Below are 14,076 nucleotides of genomic sequence, written 5' to 3'. Positions count from 1 at the left end.
TTTCTTTATTGCAAATTTTCAACAATGTAGTCCTTGTTGTTTACTGTCACATACTCCGAAGATTATAAATTATCTTTCCACATTGGTCTTCATTTGTCTATGATTCCTATTTGGAATTCTTAGTGTCTTGGATTTTTCAGGAATTCATATAAAACCTAATGCGTAGGAGGAGCAAGGGTCGCCTCGGTTATGAAATTACATAGCTTTATTTTAGTTATCAACGGAGAGTAATAAACGTAAGCTTAAACCCTTATACTTTAGATTTCTTTCACTTTCTTTGTCCAGAAGTTATTCTGTAGATCTTCCTCGGCGTGGAAATCTACGTTCATTATTATTTTGAAGTTGAAGCCATTTACCATTTCATGCAATCTATGTTTAAACAATGTAGGTTTAAAGGTCGCTCATGAATGGCTAAAGCAATAGACAGTGATAATGCGATAGCGACCAACCATATTACATATGACCAGCGCCCTAGCCCCCTATCTACCCAAGTTAGCAAGTTAGGACCAGAGAGGGCAAGGCAATGGCTGTTGATGGCTTAGCAGGTAGACAGGTAGCCTCTCCCCAAAAAAGCATCTTTAGCTCACAAGGTTGATGAGATTGCAGACAATACAAGACACTATAGAGCTTGAGTGGGTCTCAAACGTCAGTCCACTACAACTAAGTGGCCACAGGTCATTCAAATTTATGAGAACTGTTTAGTTTACATGAAGACGATGGTTGAATTTCTGTAGACAGTGATCTATATATATTGTAACCTGCTTGTCTGAATTTTTAAATTTCTAGAAAACTGCCGCTGAATATCTAAATAGTATAAGTAGTGCACAGTCTGTTCAGAATAGTTCATGTTTTATCTCACTCCTTCCCAGAATCTTAACACTGCACTATGTCTTCAATGAGTGTTCCCTTTATCTAAAGTTCTTATTGAAGTATTTTTCCTCCACATGGCATAAAAATTGGTGACTTTTACTAAGAAGACATCTTTAATATTTAATTAATGGCTTTACAAGCAACCCTTTCTTCATTTTCTTGGCAAACGTTACCACAATACCACGAGCGTACATCACAGAAGCGAGAACACGATGGGCACTTCTTGTTGCTAATTTTTTTTGTCTTATCGTACTTAAGATGTTATCTGTAGGCTATGGTTATAAATTGTTGTATCATCTCCAAGATGATCGCAAGAAGTGTCGTGGGCTATTTCCGTGTATACTATAATTTCTTAAATCCGATAAGTATCCATCTTGCAGTTCAAGTAAAATTGTTACATGGGTTCCCCTTGCAGACCTTCTTAAGTGTTATAATTCCAATATTTCAATGCCATTTTTGTCCTTTTTTAATCTTGCTACTCTCCATGGAAATGTTATAGAACTAAAATGGATTGCATATAGATCTTAGTTCTGACCCCAAAGTTAGCCTGAGTCAAATACCTGTCTGTAGACTTAAGTTGTCTGGTTTGTCCCTCAGTCTTTGCTCCAAGCTAGATCTGGCAACAATGTATATTGCCAGATCTATGTCTTTGGTTTTTGCAGTTCTGGTATCTTTGCTGCTCTTCCTGCCACCTTCTACGGTTTGGTAACTGTGCATTCCCTTCGTGCAGTGCCCAGTCTCCTGATTAGCATATTGCTCCTCATGTAAGAGAGCACTGGTATCCATTGACAGCATAGTGCAGCAATGCTCGGTGGTAATCCAAGAGCAATCTACAAACCTAGCAAACATGATACAAGTATTAAACTAGACTAGCATGGTGTATCTCGGCTGGGTATGAAGAGGAGTTGTGGGGATACCTTAACGTGGTGAAAGGATTTGTGTATCGCCATGATCAGCAAAGCTGTACTAATCAGGGCCACTCATACTAGGCTGGTTTGCTGTGAGTAATCAGACTAAAGTCTCCCACCATCAATAATTCGCAGACATGTCTGAGGCCTTTGTGCTGCAGTGGCCTAAAGAGAGAGAGAGAGAGAGAGAGAGAGAGAGAGAGAGAGAGAGAGAGAGAGAGAGAGAGAGAGAGAGAGAGAGAGGGGGGGGGGGGGGGGCAATTATTGGTGTTAAACCGCAGTCAATCATGACAGATATGAAAGTAAATATGACCTTGAAGAAAAAAACCGGTTCTACAAAGGAACACGAGAAGCTGTCTCGTAAAGACTCGTAAAATTTGACCTGTAGTCTTTTCCCTCCTGAGCATTGAGTATGATCGTTAAGGCATCCTACTATAATACAAGGAACATACTTTTACAATGGATTTGAAGATTTCATAATATAATACTACCGCTATAGAATTATTGGGTCCTTTGACCGGCCAGACGATACTACATTGCATTCTTCCCTCTGGTTGCGGTTCATTTTCCCTTTGCCTACACAGACACCGAATAGTCTGGCCTATTGTTTACATATTCTCCTCTGTCCTCATACACTTGACAAGTCTTCTTTGCCCAAGGGGTTAGCTACTGCAATGTAAGTGTTCAGTGGATACTTTCCTCTTGGAAGAGTAGAAGAGACTTTAGATAAGGTAAGTATCTCTTCCAGGAGAAGGACACTCCAAAATCAAACCATTATTCTCTGGTCTTGGGTAGTGCCACAACCTCTGTACCTTGGCCTTCCACTGTCTTGGGTTAGAGTTCTCTTGCTTGAGGGTACACTCGGGCATACTATTCTACCAGATTTCTCTTCCTCTTATTTTGTTTAAGTTTTTATAGTTTATGTATGAAATGTCTATTTAAATGTTGTTACTGTTCTTAAAATATTTTATTTCAATTATTAATTACTTCTCTTATTTCCTTGTTTCCTTTCCTCACTGGGCTATTTTCCCTGCTGGTGCCCCTGGGCTTATAGAATCCTGCTTTTCCACCTAGGGTTGTAGCTTAAAAAGTACGAATAATAATAGTGGTTTTTTTTAGGAGTAATGATTTGACGATTAATGATTTTTCCAGTGTTGATGGTACCATTTAATAATAATAATAATAATAATAATAATAATAATAATAATGATAATAATAATAATAATAATAATAATAATAATAATAATAATAATAATAATAATAATAATAATAATAATAATAATAATAGGCAATATCAAAAAAGAACTTATGGTAAAAGAAAAAGAAATTATCTATTTAATAACTCGTATACTTTTCTGAGCCATGTTCTCTTCGTTCTTATTTTAGATGGTTGTTATCGGCAGTACTCCTCCTGGGATTCTGCAACAGTCAACTACGTAATCTACGTCCGCTGAAGGGCGTCCTCTACGACGTTTCAGGGCCCCGAAACGCCTCCGAAACCAACGAAACATCACTCTTTTTTGACGGCGATCCTGGCACTTTCGCGTATGTCGACGATGAGATAGTAAACTTTGACCAGTTCCCTCCAGTTGTGGCTTTCTCACCCCCTCGTGTAGGTTCCACCTTTGGTTCCAGTAGCTCTGCAGGGGGAGGTTTCGGTTTCGGTGGATCTGTTGGTGGCGACAATGTCTTCTTCTCGCCTTTCCCCGATTCTAGGCCGTTTCCTGATGCTGACTTTCCTATGCCTTCTGTGGAAGACTCCATTCAAGAGGGTGTAGCCGTGTCTATGCAACAGCAACAGCAACAAAGTGAGTTGAAAGCTGACATGTTATTGCTAAGTTTTTATCATTTTCCTTTAGAAAAAAACTGCCCTATAGTACCGTGTAACCATTCATAAGTTCTGGCCAGAACCTATGAGCTAATTTTTGGTACAAGAACTGATAATTAATTCTTTATCATTCACATCAGACAGTAAGCTTGAAGCTATTTTCCTTTGATCAACTTAGACCTATAGATGCACAACCCTATTTCAAGATGTAACAAATCACCAATGCCTAGCTTCCAGAGGAACAGCTCTCTTTTCAAAGCAAAGACAATTCCTACATTACTAACTTTTCTCTGATAATTCAGGGTTGTTAACTATATAGATCTTAATAATGGGCCTTTCACACGTATTGTAAAACATAATATGAGAATCACATACTTTCTTTCAATGGTCATTGGCCAGCAACGTCTGATATTAAGTCTATGCTCACAAAACCTTTATTTCCCTCTTTTAATCTTGTGTATAGGCTCATAAACTTCAGAAGTTATATACCAATGCATAAAACAACGACTATAGCCTAAGCCACTCGATTCCAAAGTATAAAATATCTTTAATCATTAAATCATTTGTACATTGTAACAAACATTCTTCGTGACAACTCCACCAGGTGACAGACCAGCTAGCAAAGAGCTTGAGCTGAGCTCCAAGTTTCTGTCGGCCTTTCGCAGAGCAGAGAAAGAATCTGAAGAGGCCTCCTGCGTTGGAAGAGCTATGATAGAAACAACTAAACAGCATGCAATGAGGTAAGTGCTAATCATGCAAAGCTAGTTTAGATGCTTACCAGAACGTCAGCCGGGCAAGCCAAGCTGCCCAACCTTCCACTGTGATGCCCAACCACAGCAGTGGTCTCCCCATTAAACAGATTAAACTCACGGTCCTGGGCAGGGATCGATCTCCTGCCATGCTAATGCTAGGCGAACACGTTACCACTGTACTAGCCAAGAGGCTTTGAGAAGGATTATTGCCATGTACTTTCATAACTCGCAATATCTTCAGAACATGAAACGTTATAGATCCGCTTAGCAAAGTGCATTAGGGTAGTAAGCTAGGCGTCATAACTATTTTGTTCTTATTGTCAGTACTGAAGTATTGGATTCTTTTTTATATTACAAAAAGGAAAAAGCAATTGAAGGACTATATATATATATATATATATATATATATATATATATATATATATATATATATATATATATATATATATATATTATATGAGAAGAATATTTTGTCCATTAAGAGGTCAATGGAACATAAATGTCCACCTTCTGATTGTCTTATGTAATATTATACACATTATACACAAATCTCTCACGCACGTCAGCATTGGGAGAATTCCCAATCTAATGTCACGTTATTTATATATATATATATATATATATATATATATATATATATATATATATATATATATATATATATATATATATATATATATATAATAAATTTCTACCTCATACTTGGGATCGAACGCTAGCCCCTTCTAATGAAAGGCCAGGTCGAAACCAACCATGGTGACATGGTTGGTTTCGACCTGGCCTTTCATTAGAAGGGGCTAGCGTTCGATCCCAAGTATGAGGTAGAAATTTATTTCTATTTGAACACGATGTTGTGTTGATATTTATCCATATATATATATATATATATATATATATATATATATATATATATATATATATATATATATATATATATATATATATATACAGTAGAGCCTCATGGCTAGTGCAGTGGTAACACACTTTCCCAGTCTTCGCATGCAGATCGATCCCGGCCATGGATCGTGAGTTAAAGCTGTTTACTGGGAAGGATACTGCTGTGGTTGAGCACAACATTGGACATTCTGGAGAGTGTCTCTTTAGATGATACTGGAATTGAAACCACACACCTTTACCTTTATATATAACTACATACATAAATATATACAAATCTTAATTCATCTGCCAAATATTTGTGAAATGGGTTATCATTTCAAGTATAGCCATTAACGATATGACCAATCTAAAACAATTTATAACATAACTTTAGCTACTGACCTTATTCACCACACTGTTAAAGAAAATGTATTATTAAATAGGAAATTCTCTGTGAAAATATGTTCTCAGCCCTATTTCAGTAAAATACAGGCGACCGTAATTTTACCTTACTTTGTTATTATCTTTTATGGATTGGTGACTGTAACATCACTCCATTACGTCAATATATCAGTTTTTAAATCGGTTAAAATCCTGGAATAAATATTGCCAGGCATTTGCCATTTTTTAATGCTAATTTTTAACAGTGCACCTTATGCATGTATAAAAACATATGTGGTTTCTACTGTACTCATGATGTTCTTTTAGAAAACTCTCTTATAAATCCAGTATAACATTAAGGCCTATCGAAACTACAAGCACTCTGGAGTGTTCGTAAGCGTATTTACTTTTCTAGGAGTAATATACCCTTGAGTGACGCCGTGCGACTGCTCTCAGATCTGGAAATCAACCCAGAAATGTGCGAGAAAATCCTCAAAGAATCTCAATGCGAGGACTTCAAGAAACCTGCCAGGTGCTCGGAAAAGGAACCTTATCGCAGGATAGATGGATCTTGCAACAACATAGAACATCCTACTTGGGGCAAGGCGATGTCTCCCTTCGTCAGATTCCATTACCCAGCGTATGAAAACGGTAAGTGTTTCACAGGCAGTCATAGATATTATAGTTTGATAACCAAAATGAACACCGACGTATTTATTCTGAAGACGCAAGTATCAAAAATTTTTCCATTTATTAAGATAAAATTTTGGGTAAAAAGCTCACAGAGAAATTGCTCATGGTAGGCATAGACTCCATGCGAGGAGAAGGTAGAACAGGAGTCAGGCGCCTTCCGTCACCAAGAACAGTTAGCTACAATTTGCAGAGCATCAGAGAGAACCCTCCTCACTCCGGGGTCACTCTCATGGTGATGCAATGGGGACAGTTCCTGGACCATGACATCACCTTTACGGCCGAGACACAGATAAAGAAAGTGAAAAGACGAAGTGCATTGAGAGGAAGTTCCTTAACCAGGCTGCTTGTGGATCCTGACCAAGATGAACTCTCCTGTCCTAGTCATTCAGGTAAGTGAATGCAATGGGTCTTTTCCTTAATGAAGAAAACCAAAGATGGACCAAAACTGAAGGAATAATTTTATATTACAAATTGAAAATACTTGATGTTAAAGGTCTTGGGTAAGCTAATGACCCTTCCCTTTGATTTATATTGGAAATGTAGCATTAGCTTATTCACAGGAGTTTAAATTGTAATTTAAAGTAACCTAACTGCAGAAATCACAATCAAGTTACACATTTAAACTCTGTTTTATTTCAATATCTCATCTATATGACAAGTGTGTGTGAGTGAGTCTTAATGAATAAATTATCATTCTTATAGTTTCTCTATGCTTCCACTGATACTGAATTCTTCTTGTCTGGGTCAGAGGGAGAAGACCTAGATACAGTTCCCCTGGAGTGCTGTCCTAATGGGAATCCAGTCGATGATCTAGAACTCACCGATTGCAGGCCAATCGATGTTTCAGCTGATCCTATTTTCTCGTCAGAAAATAGGACCTGTATGAGGTTCGTCAGGTCACTCATAGCTAGCAAAGGCTGTCAGTTGGGTAAGTTATCTGCTTTTTGTTTCACTATCTGTATTACATTAGTTTTATATGTCAGTTGTTAGTGGTCATAACTAAATCTATGTCATACATTTTATTTGCTCTGGATGTGTTTGTTAACAAGCATTTATACATAAAGCCCCTGTTTCTTATGCTATAAGACAGCTTAATTGACAGTTGTCACATGGCTGAAGGGGTATCCAACGTCTTACTTTCATTCCATTTAATTTATTTTTTCACAATTCTGTCACTTTATTATTTCATCCCTTCATTTGTTTGAATATATTTTTATCCTAACAATTATTAAGACACTAGTGATACCAATAATGACGACGGAGTAAGAGCAGAACATCAGCAAATAGGTTAAACTACGCGTTTTCCATCAAGGTGATGGATTTGAACTTACAAGTCTTGTAGAGTTGCATCCTAAAAGGAAATTTCCTAAGAGATACCTCTTTCCCAACTACCAACTAGGCCCACGAGAGCAGCTCAACCAGATCACCGGCTACATCGATGGATCAGCTGTGTATGGATCGAGTGACAAAGTGGCTCAAGTGCTCAGGAAGAAAGAAGGAGGCAAACTTCACAAGACAGAAAAGGGAAACCTTCTTCCTCGGAACTGTTGTGAAGACAGGTCATTCCATTGTTTCAAAGCAGGTGGGTTAGCATGTGCGCTATCTTTCTCACGTACCAAAGAATCTTTGTTGGTAATGATAATAATTATGGAAAGCAATGTAGTTAAAACAATTCATGCCTTGTCAAAAATCAGCCATTTTAAAACAGTTTTATAAGAGACACAAGAGGCCCTCTATGATAGTTATATATCATTTACTACTATTATTATTACTATTATTATAATTTAATGGAAGTTCTACCAGATGAAAGGTAAAATGAAATTTGAAGAAAATATACATTATAAGATGAGAATTAAGAAAATTTTGATGACACAAGAATCAGACTAGATTTTACCAAAAACCTAAAGATATCTCGTTAACAGCTTATGGAAAATTCATCTTATTTTTCATGTATTATACCAAAATTTGGTATCTAAGGTAACGTCAAATCTCTCATATTTCACTTGTCAAAATCAGCAATCTCTCCATTAGATATGCCACTAATAAACAAGAAGTAAAGGTTTAATCCTTTGTCAAATGATTGCACGATTCTCTTTGCCATTTGACAAGTGACTGTGCCTTTACTTCTTATTTTCTTACCAATACGCCCTATCACATTACTGGTGTAATTGTGTAATTAGTAGCTAAATGACACATTTTGTTATAATTCGTACTTTTGATGGGGAAACTTGCTTTTTTTCAAGGTGACACAAGAGTCAATGAACAGCCTGGCTTAACAACAATGCACACCTTGTGGCTCAGAGTCCATGACCAGATTGCTACAGATTTTGCGAGTGTGAACCCTCACTGGGATGATGAAACACTGTATCAGGTATGTTGAAGGGGCCAAGTAATGCATCAGTGCTAACAAACAGAGATTTTCTGCCAAAGCCGGTAAGTTGAAAGGAAATACACGCTTGCCAAGGTTTTTAATCAGACAGATAAGATTCAAGATTAGTGCAAACTTGTTCTTACACAATAGGATTCAAGTTGAAAAATATAATCATCTATTGTTTTGTAATCTAAAAAAAAAATGTGAAAATAAAGAATGCATGGGTGTTTTGTGCATTCCTTTCTTGGATTACTAAATATTTTATGGTTTTCTTACCAATGTGGCCAATATCTAAAAATATGATATATAATCCTCTTTTGTAATTGTTGGTGATTTCAATGTTCACTATAGGGAATGGTTAACATAACTGACAGGCGTATCATTCAGAGTGAATGACAAACCCTGATTCAACAATGATTGCAGACATGCTTATTTGGAGAGACAGGAGGTTTATCATCTCTGGAACAATAACAGATGAGATTAGACTTTGTATAACTATACTTAACTATGAACTGTTCCTCAGTAAGCTTATGCTTTAACTGAAAAGAAATACAATTTATTGTGGTACATTCCAGGAAAACAAATGGTGGACTAGTCTTAAATCTGCACTTTGGTGTAGACTTACCAGTTCCTCCTTTGCTTAATCCACATGGCTCTGTCACTCACTGTCCAAAGGAAAACGCAATCCTTTTGGATGATGGGTTTGACATTAAGCCGTGTAATGAGAAACTCTATCTTTGTCATCCCTGTTTCCCTGAAGCTAAACAAACTAGTTATGCTTTTCGCCCCATGAAAATAAGACACTCTTGGTAGACCTTAATGCTTATAGAAGTGAAGACCCAAAAGGTATTTTTCCTTTGTTATTCACAAAGACAGGTGATTTCTCATCTCCTAAGTTGTCTGACAATAAGCAGAGTAATGACAAACTCCATCTTCCTCATCCCTGTTTTCCTGAAGCTAAACTAACTAAAGCTTTTCATCCCATGAAATTAAAACACTCTTGCTAGACTTTAATTGGTTATGGAGGTGTAGACCCAAATGGTATTTTTCCTTTTTTATTTACAAAGACAGGTTGATTTCTCGGTTCCTAAGTTGTCTGTCATTTTCACAAGTTAGCAAAAAGGGGTTTACACTTGTTAGAGAATTGGTAATGTTACTCAATTAAGGTAAATGTGTTTCTGGTATCTTAAACCCTGCTCACTACCGCCCAATTTCCATAACTCCCACATTATCTAAAGTATTTTAATATCTTTTAGCCAAACATCTTAATAGGTTTGCTGAAGGTTATCATCTGTTCCCTAGTTAGCAATTTGGCTTTTGTAAAGGACTTGGAGCATATGATGCCCTTTTTACATTTCCCAATGATGTACAGAAATCCTTTGGTTAAGGTCAGGAAGTTTGCATGATTGGCTGCCTTTGACCTTTCTAATAATGAGGCCCTTGTATTTAAACTTGTGCAAATAGGAGTTGGTGGGTCCTCCTTAGCATCATTACTAAATCTTCAAATAAAAGATTGCAAAGAGTCGCTGTTGATGGCCAATTGGTAACTATAGGAATGTAATATCTGGTGTTCCTCAGGGTAACGTTTTCTTCCCAAAGCTTTCATTATTGAATATGCATATGTGGTTTAGCCTAGAAAACAAGTTCATTGTATATATTTCATCGCTTGAATGTAGACTATGGTTACTGAGTCCCGTAAGAGAGATTAAGCTAAAATTAGTGTCTGGTGCAAATTATGGGACATGAAGATTGAACCTTAACACAACTCAAAGTATGGTTGTAAGTAGGTTGAGGACAGTAGCTCCTCAACATCCATATCTTTGCATTGACAATGTCTCTAACTAATTAAAACTAATTTAAATTTATTGGTGTAATTCTTCATTGCAAATTTACTCTTTAATTTTGAGAAACACATTGTTTGTTTCTGCATCAATTGCACACAAAATTGCCTTATAGAGAACGTCTTTTAAAATCTATGGTGATCAATCTATCCTGAGGAAATGTTTTAAGGATAGCTTATTTTTAATTGTGTATCAAACCTCGGAGTTGCATAATTTTTCTGTTGCGAAACTAATTGATATTAAAGATAACCCATAAATAATGTGTACGTTTACTATGATAAAATAAGAAATCTTTACAAATTATTCTCGTCAGTTTCTAGTACTGTATACATTTTCTAGTAACTATCATTGATATAAAGATTTATATGTTATTTCCATTATTCTTGTTCTTACTAACAATTTAACGACTATTCCTGGAACTGTAAAGCACTGTTGCCATTGTGTCATTGGAACATAATATTCAAAATTCTGTTATTCATACCAATTTAAACACTCATTTATCAACTTAACACATTATAGATAATTTTATGCCTGATGCAGTGACTAAAGTGTTTCCACAGGAAACTAGGCGGGTCGTCATTGCCCTTATCCAACAAACGTCATACCGCGAATGGCTCCCAATGGTGCTAGGCCCAGAAATCATGGAAAATGAAGACCTCAACCTGCTGGAAGAAGGTCCGGGTGAGACATACGACCCTAATGAAGATGCGTCTATTGCTAACGTCATTGCTACTGCAGCCTTTAGGTAGTAAACAATAGTCTCTTTAGTCCGTACTTCATTTAGAGTGGCATTCATAACAATATATATAAACCAATAAATAAGTTGAGGTAAAAAGGAAACATAATGTTTTCGCCTACTAACAAAAAATAAATTTCTTCCAGATTCGGTCACACACTCGTCAACGATGCGTTTAGAGGGGCAGGAGGCGAGTCCGTGCCCTTATTAGGCAACTTCGAAAATGCAAAAGTTTTATTTCAGAAAAACACACGGCCCTCGGCTATCCTCGAAGGACTGGCCACAGCCAATTCCCAGGCACCAGATTTTTATCTTGTCCTGACACTGACAAATAAGCTCTTTGCTCAGCCTGAGAACAGAATTGGGCTGGATTTGATGTCCTTGAATATACAAGTAAGTTCAATTAGGATTTTTTGGGATTTACTTATTTGACTGTCTTGTGCAGGGTTCTGGGGGGGGGGGCGCCTTCAGCATCCGGGTGCACCTAGGGAAAACCACTGAATTTAAAAAAAAGTTGGACAGCAAGATGGAAGAAAGGAAGCAAGAGCAGAGCTCAAGTTGCAAAAACAGCAACTTGTCTGCCATCTGTTTAATATAACATTTTCTATTTAAATTGCCTAATGAATATTAGTGTGTATATACATGCATGAAATATACATACATACATTTTATATATATATATATATATATATATATATATATATATATATATATATATATATATATATATATATATATATATATATATAGAATTAACTTATATAGATATATCAAGTTTTTGACAACTTCCAGTTTCATTTTATAATATTCAAAAATTATATCTATAGGAAAATTTAATATAAATTCTCTATTTTAATTTCATGAAGCGTGGTAGAGATCATGGGTTACCACCCTACACATCATGGAGGAAAGCTTGTCAACTACCAGAAATGTTTTCATTTGATGACTTGACAACAGTCATGCCTGAACCAGTGGTGAAAGTCTTCAGAGATGCTTACAGGTATTTAATTATCATATTTTACTTTGATATTACACATGTACATTATTCAATAATAAGTTTAGGGATATATTGGATGCCACATAGTTCTATTGCTTCTAAGACCCTGTCCACACGATCGAGCATGCCCGATACCAGGCCACAATAGTTAGTGAAAATGAGGGTTGAGGACGTCAGAAACGGGAAAATTAAAGGCAGGGATCTGGCAACACTGTACGATGCCAGATCCCTGTCTGTGGTTTTCCCGCTTCTGACGTCATTAACCCTCATTATTACAAACTTTTGTGGTCTGATATCACTGTTTGCCCGTCGGGCATGCTCGATTGTGTGGACAGGGCATAAGCTCTACACAATATAAAGGCAGTGAAAGTCTTTTCCACAAGATTCTTATTGGCTGTAGTTCATTCATAATGCGAGCATGATGTTGATATTCCTTTCAGAACAATATCTAATATCTATGCCAGTTGTTTAAGACAGTTTGCTAAGATTTTGTTTATATGACTTGGCTATACTAGGCTGTCAGAATAGATGGCTCCAAAACTGAATGAAACACTGTGTTTTGATTTCTAAACAAACTGTTTCCTTTAAATTTGGTCCCCACAAAATGCTCTTTCGTTCATTTTGAAACTCCACAATTTCCTCAAAACAATATCCCGGAGATCATGTTGAATAGATCAAGATCTGACCTTTCTTGGAATGCCAGATAAGATTATGATTGGTTTTAATAGTGAATCATTTACTATCACTACAAGAGCCTGATTGGAAGCAAATTGTGTAACCACTCATAAAGGTTAAACCACCCTATTTTGTGAGTATTATATTACATTTATTTATAAACTTTTTACAAGCTTTGGAGAGGTATTGAGGAATATTTTAGACTGGTTATTTTATCTTGGTCACTAATTCCTTTTAAGACAATATGGTGAAATATTTCAGATTTTGAAATGCTATAGATTCCTTACAAATCAAATCATCTTTACAACTGCTTACTTGATTTTCTCAAAGCTGTTGATAATATGGGATGTTATTAACACAAGTCTGTAAGATTTTATGAGATACCATTCACCACAAAGTCCTAAGGTAGACATGTGAATGCATGTCTGGAGATTTATACAAATAGTCATGAGAAGCAGTTGGTTTTAATTCCTTACTTTTTTTACATTTCTAATCACACTGCAGGAAGCGACCAGGTTTCATCACAGTCAGCCCTCCCTCTTTGCGTGGGGGTTAAGTAATACAGACAAGCGCAAAAAGCCCTAGGGTGGGTTAACTCCTAAACTAACAACTCGCTGCCCATTTCTTACGTGCGATCGACTAACACACTAAATAATGCCTAATATAGTTTTTACTTGGTTTCTATCAAAATGTAAGTACCGTATTGTATTATGATATGAACACATTTCATTAAGTTACATTACATAAACACCTGTGTACGTACGACTGCAGTACACAAAACACAAATCTTCGCCACACTTACAGGTAAATAACGTACCGTGACAACAAAGTCCTATTGTTCCTATTTAATTAAACACTTACTGATACTTCAATGTGTAGTACTGCCATATATGTACAGTACTATCACTACAATATGGCTTAATTAGCCAAGGTAACACTCGTAAGTGTTCTCCGTTTTTGGCAGATCGATTCGCACCACTGAAAGTCATTGTACACGTAGCCTATATCTAGATTACTATTGTAAAATACTGTATTTTGTATACAACACTGTACAGTAGTTAATATAACAATAACACTGAGTATTACACAATGAATGAAACAAAAGAAAAATTAAAAGAAACAGTATCAGTACAACACTACTAACCATT

At 36.4% G+C, this 14,076-nt stretch overlaps 2 protein-coding genes across 3 annotated transcripts in view; one reads left to right on the top strand and one right to left on the bottom strand.

Annotated features, from left to right (window-relative positions):
• Positions 1 to 14,076, top strand: part of LOC137629158 (peroxidase-like) — a 46,669-nt gene that overhangs the window by 10,448 nt on the left and 22,145 nt on the right. For both annotated transcript variants that reach the window (XM_068360431.1, XM_068360424.1), the window contains exons 2-11: positions 3,165 to 3,586; positions 4,211 to 4,346; positions 6,031 to 6,266; positions 6,419 to 6,697; positions 7,057 to 7,236; positions 7,708 to 7,890; positions 8,552 to 8,679; positions 11,081 to 11,265; positions 11,403 to 11,649; positions 12,123 to 12,256. In XM_068360431.1, the coding sequence (XP_068216532.1) occupies positions 3,165 to 3,586; positions 4,211 to 4,346; positions 6,031 to 6,266; positions 6,419 to 6,697; positions 7,057 to 7,236; positions 7,708 to 7,890; positions 8,552 to 8,679; positions 11,081 to 11,265; positions 11,403 to 11,649; positions 12,123 to 12,256 (2,130 nt within the window). The remainder of the gene's footprint in view (positions 1 to 3,164; positions 3,587 to 4,210; positions 4,347 to 6,030; positions 6,267 to 6,418; positions 6,698 to 7,056; positions 7,237 to 7,707; positions 7,891 to 8,551; positions 8,680 to 11,080; positions 11,266 to 11,402; positions 11,650 to 12,122; positions 12,257 to 14,076) is intronic.
• Positions 1 to 14,076, bottom strand: part of LOC137629173 (DNA-(apurinic or apyrimidinic site) endonuclease 2-like) — a 215,995-nt gene that overhangs the window by 181,648 nt on the left and 20,271 nt on the right. The gene's annotated exons all lie outside the window — the stretch shown is intronic.

This window comes from Palaemon carinicauda, chromosome 2 (genome assembly GCF_036898095.1).
Source record: "Palaemon carinicauda isolate YSFRI2023 chromosome 2, ASM3689809v2, whole genome shotgun sequence".
Classification (NCBI taxonomy): Eukaryota; Metazoa; Arthropoda; class Malacostraca; order Decapoda; family Palaemonidae; genus Palaemon; species Palaemon carinicauda.
This window is presented reverse-complemented; position numbering and strand designations above follow the sequence as displayed.